Here is a 9,359-nt window from a genome sequence, read left to right as displayed (position 1 = left end):
AGGTCGTCTCTGCCAATGTACTGTTTTAAAGGATAGGTTAGTGTAGCAATTTGGCTTAATAACTTCACTAGCTAAAGTGATTCATCTATCCATTATCTTATCTGCTTATCCGTAGAGGGGTTGCAGGGTGCTAAAGCCAATCCCAGACAGACAACCATTCATACTCACATTCACATCTACAGGGTATTTAGGGTGACCAATTCACTAAACAAGCATTTATTTGGACTGTGGGAGGAAGCCGGAGCAGCTAACTTGATTCAGGATACTATAATTATACATTATGACAAAGGCCATTGATTTTATCTACAATTAATGATGTAACTGAACAAATTGAAGGTGTTTAACTACTGTGATGCCAGTCGATAATGTTCAGTCATGTTTATGTCACATCACTGTTTTGGCTAATCCTGAGGATGCACGCTGACGCCTGCAGAGTGAGAGCAAACAACAGGAGGCTGACTGCAGTTCATTTAACAATCACTGGTGTCATTAATAACAATTTAACTAAAACTCCATATAGTACCTTTCACAAGAGTCACAACATAATTTGAAATTGTGGGGGGTGGGCAAAGGGAGACTCAAATCTGCGATGCTTATCGTATAACTGGTTTTAAAAGGTTGGTCAAAATATAAATAAAGAAATGTAAAGATAGAGAAAAGACATTCTGGCTCAATAAAGAACTTGAAAATATACAGCAACAAGCCTTGATATACAAAACAACAGATTAAAATGTTGTGGCTCTTTTGATACTCAAACCTCCAAAGGAAAAATGATGGGACTGGGACTCTTAGTATCCAAAATATTCAGCCATTTGTTCACATCTCCGTCATCCACTTAGGGGCAGATATTCAAGTGGCTTCCACCTGTTTACTTGCAGCTGCAGTATGGACTTGCCAAGATGATTTCAAAAGTAAACAATGCTGAACAAACAGGCGTGTTCATAGCTTCCTCAGAAGTTTGAAAGATAAGATTTGGACATTCATGAATAAAGCCACAGTTGTGTTGTGATGCAACTGTGGAAATTTGTGTCAAGTTTGCAGATCATGTAACAAATAAAATCTGATTAGATTCCTTGTTTTTATTAATCAGTAGAGGATAGATAAATGGCTCATGCTGAATTACAAATAACAAAAGATATACATTTAATATGGTCCATTAATTAATAACCTACGTACAGTGATGCATCTGCAAATGGGACAAGTACAAGAGAGTCTACAGCCATACTAGTGGCTCTGTGAAGGTGGAATTATGCACAGCGGTGCTCTGAACTAAATGCTTACTTCAGCAAGCTAACATGCTCTCAATAATAATGTTAGCATGCTCATGTTTAGCAGCCATAGTATTTAGCATGGGGCTGAGAAACGACCCAGCTTTGAAGTGCCAAAAACAGCAGTTCCCCTAGTGGCCATTTGAGGCTTGTGCCAGAAGTGAATCAATCACCATCAATATTGAGATGCTCAACTTTACAGCTGGGATGGGCTTATTTCACAGCGGACATTTTTACATCAAACAGGGGGAAGAGCACAGGTGTTAATAATAACTTTAACAATGTTTTTGTTCTATTCGGGTGTCTGAGAAAGCCATGACAGGCAGTCAGCATGCACACAACCAGGATCATGAAAGTGAAAAAGCTAAAGGGAATACAGCCATCATTCATGCTACTATAAACACCTGTGCTTTTCCTCCTGTTGGATGTAAACATGTCCGCTGTGAAAAACGCCTACAAACATGTTTACAGTTGTGATCTCTACAGCTCATTTCCACATTCATGACAACTGTACAGGTAGTGATTTTTTATAACTCACATATTTCATTCAAAATAAGGCCTAAAGTTATGCATAATTAATGTTGTGACCTTGAGTTTCAGATAGGTGTTGCAAGCTGTCTGCTCAGCTCATCCCTCCCAGATTTAGTAGAAGTAGCAATACCACATTGGGAAATTACTCTACTAACTCTAACCCTTCAGTGTTCACCGTACCGTTATGGCTATGAGCATGTTCAGCTCTAATTATTTTCTTTAGTAAAGTACAGAGTTTTCTTGCCCCTGAACTGAGCCTCTCAGCTATAGTCCCTCCCAGGATTTTTGTACCGCCGTACATTGCAGCATTGCACAATGAATGGAAGCATTTCCTCTTGCAACCTACAAAATAAAACCAGGTATCTGACAGCAGCATTATTTCCCGAATATTTGTAGATGACTCAAAGGAATAGTTGACATTTTGGGAAATTATTTGCTTTCTTGGCGGTAGTTAGACTAGAAGTTTAACACCTATTCTATTGTCAAAGCTACAGCCAGGGGAGAGTTAGGGGAAACAGCTAGACTGGCTCTGTCGAAAGAAAAAAACAAAACAGTATCAACAAAATTTTCCTGTTCATATGTTCCAGTGCTTTACAGGCCAGTGAGAAAGCAAGAGCCTTTTTTTTTCATTCATCCAGGTTTTGAGATATTTACACTAAAACAACAGATGTAAATGAAATTTTGTTTGTTCATTTGTCTCGTGTTGAAAAAGTTATTTGAAGTAGTTTCCAGGCAATGTCCCAGTTGCTCTGGATAATCCAGGTCACAAACTGTCAACAGTTTTGAGAGGGATCACTGTGTCGTTAGAAAATAAGTTAGAATGAAGACCAAAAAACTCAATGTGTATTCCTTTCAATGATTTCTGAATTACTTTGTATGTGGATCTTATCCCCCAAACCTACTGGGTCAATAGCCTTAGTAATTTTCTAAAACAGTGTGGCAAAATAACTTCAGTATTTACTTGAACAACAATAAAAGCCGCATTTATTTGGGACATGTTTTACCTGCAGATAAGATTTGTTGATTTAGGTCTGTAATGGTATATTTCGTTAAAAGATAAAGAAATTATTGTCGCAGGCTTACCTTCTTAAGCTTGAGCAAATGAAGACTAAAATTACCGGCATATACACACTTAATTAACAATTTTTTAAATAAATAAATGAACAAGTTAATGTAATGCTCTAGAACTGCCATCTCGAGAAATTCATATTTGGGCTTTTATTTTAAAGGTTACGCCGCTGTGTTTTCAGTTCAAAGCGAGCGCTTTGACGCGGCTGTAGCAGCAACGTGGAGCAACTAGACTTTGACGTCGAAAAGGAGGGAAGTTAAGTGGGCTGCTATACTTAAAGTTCCCCCCTCAACACGACGAACGGTCTGTGCATCGGGACAGCCGGACAAAATGACTGACCTGTTAGTTTCCTTGGCGGTGTTGGGGGCTGCGGTGCTGGTCAGCGAGGCAATCCGCCGGACAGCAGGGCTTTTATCCCCCGGAGCATTTGGGATTTATCTGCTGGAAGCGGCGTCCACCTTCCAGCTCTGCTGCTGCACTCATGAACTAAAGCTTCTGGGAGAAACGGCCCGGCTGGACCTGGCGGTCAGCCTGACCCTCACCTACACCATGACGGTTATCCACCTGATATCTTTCCGGGGAGCGACGTGTAACCCTTGCGGGGCTCTGGAGGGCGTTTGCCGCGGGATCAGCAGCCTCCGAGCGGCCGTGGTCATCATAGCCTGCCAGTTCGGAGCTGGGGTCGCGGCGCAGTATTTCGCAGCCTCCGTATGGTCGCTGGGTCTTTCCGACGTCCACATTAGACACCATAGGTTCGACTTCAAATGCTTTGACCCCCTCGGTGGGACTCTGCTGGAGGCCGCTGCCGTGGAGCTGGCCTGTGCTTTCACAGTCCAGGCTGCTGCCATGCATATTCACAAAGTGGACGAAAAACTTCGCGCTCACTTCATCGCTGCAGTCATCACTTTTGTGGTTTACGCAGGTGTGTTAATTAGTGGATGTTTAAACTGGTATTTGTTTTGATAAGATACGCGTCCACATGTTCACAAAAGTAGAAGAGATGGGAAAGAATCTATTCTGGAGCCTGGATATGCCGAGAAGAAAATGTGAAATACAATAACATACTTTACAATTAACAATAGCATGTAACCCAAATACAGCTGATCTCCCAGAGCCAATGGTGACGTTTTCTCAAACAAATGGTCCTAAAGCCAGACATTTTATCATATCAGCAAGATAACCAGCAAAAACTCACATTAAGATGGTAAAACAAGTGGACTTTTACCCTTTCCATGGCTTAAAATTCCTTAAACGATTAAGCAATTGTCACATTTTTGAGGGGAAGTTAGAGACCAGAAAGAAAGTTTTTCTTGGCTGGGTACTTGAAGGCCACAGAGAATGACTAACTTTTAGTAGTGCCTCTGTAGGTATTACTCTGGCCAGCTCTCAGACAAAGAGCTTTAGGTACAGCATCCTATGTTACAGACCACAAGAGACAAAATCTTCCATAGTACAGATTCAGTTTGAGCTGAAGTTGATGATACTCCAACCCTCTGTTGATCTTCCTCTGCGCAGGTGGAAGTATCTCAGGAGCTGTTTTTAACCCTGTCCTGGCCTTCTCCGTCTGGTTCCCCTGTAGCGGCCACACCTACCTGGAGTACTGCTTTGTGTACTGGCTGGGACCAGTCTTGGGTAAGGAGCAAAAACTTTTGATACAGTGCCAGGCTTGCTGTTTCCCCCCATTTCAACTCTTTATGTTAAGCTAAGCTAACGAGTTTCTGGCTTTAGCTCTCTTTTAAGGAGCAAATAAGCATTTTTGCCATCAAATATATATTGTTATGTTTTGTATCACTGTAGCTATGCCTCATATTTGTATTTTCTTAACTTTTTTTTAATGATTTATACCTAAAATACCTTTGCAAAATACCTGATTAGTCCCATTACAATTAGAAAGTAACTTCCTGTGTTTTCCAAATGTTTCCCCAGGTTTGACGAGCTGCATCCTGCTGTTTGAGAAGATCATCCCTTTCCTCTCCGGAAAAAGTACCATTGGACTGGATGTCCCTGCTGCCCCAAAACAGAAGACACAGTAGCGGTGATGTGGGGTTTTTTTGAAGCCTATTTTTTTCTGTCTTCTACCAGTCTATGTTTGTGCCAAAGCCTGGATCTTATTAGACTCTGAATGAAGCACCTGGTGTCTTTAATACTGCTGGTTTACGTGGCATCCACAAGTCACTGCAGTAAACACAGCAGGCACACACACATAAGGAACTAACACACTGATGGATACATCACGTTGAAAAGCACTTTTACTGTGAATTTTTGGAACGCGAGTTAATCATACAGCTAATTGTTCGTTTAGTTATTTAACAGCACAATTTAGGAGCAAAATGCACTGTAGAAATGTTTTTGTAATTATAGCACAAAGAGGTGTGTGACTTCTGAGACTGACCTCAAAACACCGACCAGCTGCTAACACACTAATACACTAATGGCACACTAATAGCTAACGGTAGCATTGACTCCTACTAGACCAGTTTTGTTCTATAATCAATGGGGTTTAGTTCTATTAGTTTAGGTTTAACACACAGCTTATGAAGGTATTGTAAACCAATAGCGTGATTGACACAACTGGCGTGAAAGACAAATTACCTCTTGAAGTCAATACTCGGGTCGACTTTCACATTTTATTATTGTCTTCAGTGTTTATCACAAATCTTTCTCATGGATCCATCTTTAAAATGACACAAAAATATGGGCACCAAAACTCACGTTTTAAAGTTTTCTTCTGTAAAACAGTGATCCAATGACAGTTATCCTTACATGTACGGGTACATTAACTGCTACTAGCTATTTTTGCACAACTTTAGTGTTGTCAATTTGCCAAACAAATGTAAGCCAAATGTAACGTAGGCAAAGTCATTAGTGTTATGTGCAAAAAAGTAACTAATATAAAGATGTTCTTTTAATTCTTACATTATTTTAATTTTTTTTTATTCCTGAAAAGGAGCTTTAAACTGAAAATTAGTTGTGGAGGGAAACTGCACAAACGTTTGGTGGTTTGTCCTATTTAGTAAAGTCAATGTGGGCATATTTTGCACATGCATTGTCAAAGCACTACATGTTCAAATGTTTGTAATCGCACGAAGAGCATCTACACCCGACATGTTAAGATTGTTAAAGGAAATATGCATTTCACTTAGGACACGGTGATGCTAGTTGAGTCTTTGCCTTTTTTTTGTCAAGTTTGCATAATCATGTCCATCCGTGTAACGGTCAAGCTGATAATTACTGTTTATCACTAACATGGACTATAAAAGTATATGGTGTTATTTGTAATAGTTATTTTTCTCTTTCAAGTCTGCAGCTACTTTAATTTCTCTGTGAACCAAGAACCAGTTAATTTACAACTTAAATACCTCTGTGTAATGATAAAGCATTTTGTTTCCAAGAGTACAACTTGTATGATTCTTTTAAATAAGAATGTGAATAAACATTGATTTCGCTTACATTTTTGATTCAGTCTCTCAGAAATTTACGATATATTTTCACATAACATTGTATAATGTTGTAATTTAAATGCATTTGCTATGTCTTATGTAAAATATTTTGATTAAAAACATCTATTTAAAAAGTTTCATGGATGTCTTTTCTTCTGTTTATACAATTTTAGGCATAAATAAGGTGAATAGTCGTGGTCCCAGGACGGAACCTTGTGGAACTCCATGACTTACTTTTGCATAAAGGATTTATCTTCAACATGTGCAAGCTGAGATCGCTTTGATTAATAGGATTTAAACATCAGCCTAATATGTTTCTTTTATTGCCGATTGTGGATTCCAGACTTTAGCATGTGATTGGTAATTGTGTCAAATAAGGCACTAAAGGTATCAAGGTTAGGCGTAGGCATCTTAAGAAGATGTTTAAAATACAGCTTCTTTAAATGTCTGTTGATAAAGAAAGATTTATCATATATCTACTAAAGAGGTGTTAACAAAGGGTAATACTTCCTTAAATAGTCTACTAATTAAAGTAATCCAGTGATGGTCCACTGTACGTCCATTGCCTCATTGCAAATAGAAAATGCTAAATGGGAATTCTGCATAAGTGTAAGGTGATGTAAGGAGGTACTGAGTAATATTAAAAGTGCCAAAACAAAAGATTAGACAGTTTAAAAGTCTGAAAATGGCTAACAACTTTAGCTCCCCAGCTGGTTTAATGTCTGTCTAGCCTGATAGAACAAACACTTTTTGGTGCCCATCCACACAAATATCTTGGAATGGAAACTAAGATTTATTACTAATGTTATACTTTCCCTTCTTTCTGGAGCCGTTTCACCACCAACAACAGTTAATTTTAGTTTTTCCAGACTTGAGCTGATTGCTGCTCCTCCATTTTCTCTGCGCCTTGTAGAAGAGTAGTGCCCTTCTACAGCATACTAAAAAATTGACCCTACTCAGTACACATAGTCGGGTTTGGCTATAAACTGTTTATACTTTTTGTTCAACAAGACTGGTGTATTCCACATGTGCAGTCAAAATGTACCTAATAACTACATACAATTTCCCATACTTATGCCATGTGTGAAATGTTAGACTAAGAATACTTAAACAAATGGATGCAATTTTTTTAACAAAACCACCAAACATGGATCTGATGTATTCTTCAGTGACTCCAAGGATCTCTGGATAATCCCAAGAAGAAAAAAGCCCATAAAATCCTGTGCATGTCCAAGCGTGCCTGATACTTTGGCCTGCATGGTATCCGTTACACAACGTGACCCTTGCGCCCTCTCCTCCCCCTCCTTCTCACGCTGTCTGAGTCAGCCAAATGCCAACAAGTGCTGCCCTATTCATGCAGCAGCATAGATAACATTCAAGACATTAATAATACATCATAAACATGAGACTGACTCCATGGTAGATTAGTCGGAAAACATCAACACAAGAGGGTTTTGAAGTGGACTTCACAGGGAGCTGCAACATGCTGCAATAATGTTTCACTGATACTGATGCACACTGACAACCCCACCAGGCAGCCTGAGGGAATTATGTGGCAAATTTTTTAAATAATTTGCAGTGGAAATCTAGTTTCTTTTCTTTCCTGCTTCTGGTTTGTCGCTTTAAGGCTGCTGTTGACGGGGCGGTTTAGCTGTCTGCTTCTGTGTGGGTCAATCCAAGATCATCAGACCACCAGCGGGATTACTGTTGCCTTCACTGTCAGTGTGAGGGGTCGGTTAAAAACAAACAACTTGGACGTGCATTTATCTGATGATTTTTAGTGTTTATGTGTCAAACATACATTTTTGACCTCAAACATTACTGTTAAAAATATAAAGAGAGCTCACAACAACAGGTTTGTTTTTCAGGTCACTCCTCCTTTCCTAAAATTGCTCACCTCAGATTACTCCTCTGACTCCCGGACCATAAACTACTCACTCACTCTTTCACATAATCTAAAGTCACAGATAAAGTCCTTGCAGCTTTCCTAATGAGCTTTAAATTAGCAAAGCCGTGTTTATGATGTGTTCTGTTAAAGCACCTTTCCTTGATTCTAGGTGTTAACTTGTCGCAGCAGTGAAGCATAAAACAAAGTCAGAGACCAAAGGTGCTTTCATAACAGTTTTTTAGACACACCAAAAGTGGACACACATATCCTTTGATACCCAGAAGATATCTCATACTTGACATTTATGGTGTTGAGTGAAACTGAAAATGACTTCAGATATGACTTGTATTAACTATTATCTAGTGTCATAATCTCATAAAAAATATTCATATGTCCAACTTTGGTTCATAATCAAATCCCTAATTTATTACAAATGGCATTCCATTTTAAATGTTAGCAAAACAACAAGCTATGAAGCTAAAGTAATATGGTGTACATAGTAAACATACACGCAAAAATAAATGTAATTTACTTTTACCTTTGTCAGTAACAGAGTACGTAAATACGTCAAGCTCAGAGCAAACTGTTTGATGACCAAATTCCTGATAACGAACTAGCAAATGTTAACAAGCTAACATGCTAAACCAAGATGGTAAACATGGTGACCTAGTTTCCTGCTTAATTTAGCCTACTTATCTTTTACAATGTGTCACTACTAATACATAAATATAGTTAGTTAGTAAGCTTTAACATCGCTGTTGTGAGAAATAGTGTGCTAGTTTTAGCATTTAACACATTGCAACAATTTGCTTTGGTTCAAAATGTACTAACATTTAATAGCACTTTGATAAATATTAGCATGTTATCGCAGCATGGCAATTGTTGGCCAATTTGTAAAAATTATTTATTGTAAGTTATTTTACTTTAATCACTAGTTAAAATATATGTATTAAGGAAGTTATAAATAACATGATTATGAGCATGTTAGCATGCTGTTGTTAGCATTAAGCTGCCTGTTAAACTAATGAAGTTCTATCACCCTTCATTAAATGTTAGCATGCTAACAGACTCAACATTTTGAAACATTTCAATTACATCTTTATTTTTTTAATTGACCATTACTTTCAATGATCACTGTCACAACTGAGATAAATATATATATT

General features: G+C 38.4%; 1 protein-coding gene across 1 annotated transcript; it reads left to right on the top strand.

Annotated features, from left to right (window-relative positions):
• Positions 1-3,198: 3,198 nt before the first annotated feature.
• Positions 3,199-4,901, top strand: LOC138604387 (aquaporin-11-like). Its single transcript, XM_069676315.1, has 3 exons — positions 3,199-3,790; positions 4,384-4,500; positions 4,795-4,901. Exons 1-3 carry the CDS (start codon positions 3,199-3,201, stop codon positions 4,899-4,901), a joined length of 816 nt encoding a protein of 271 aa, XP_069532416.1.
• Positions 4,902-9,359: the final 4,458 nt, after the last annotated feature.

The sequence above is a fragment of the Semicossyphus pulcher genome, unplaced genomic scaffold (genome assembly GCF_022749685.1).
Source record: "Semicossyphus pulcher isolate SPU_LCO1_2020_fin unplaced genomic scaffold, fSemPul1.0.p SCAF_10, whole genome shotgun sequence".
Taxonomy (NCBI): Eukaryota; Metazoa; Chordata; class Actinopteri; order Labriformes; family Labridae; genus Semicossyphus; species Semicossyphus pulcher.
The sequence above is the reverse complement of the archived record's forward strand: the minus strand, read 5'-3'. Positions and strand labels throughout refer to the sequence as shown.

Coding starts and splice junctions, on each gene's coding strand:
- LOC138604387 (XM_069676315.1), top strand. CDS start 3,199: ATGACTGACCTGTTAGTTTCCTTGGCGGTGTTGGGGGCTGCGGTGCTG. Junction 3,791..4,383: donor CACTTTTGTGGTTTACGCAG/GTGTGTTAATTA, acceptor TCCTCTGCGCAG/GTGGAAGTATCTCAGGAGCT. Junction 4,501..4,794: donor CTGGCTGGGACCAGTCTTGG/GTAAGGAGCAAA, acceptor ATGTTTCCCCAG/GTTTGACGAGCTGCATCCTG.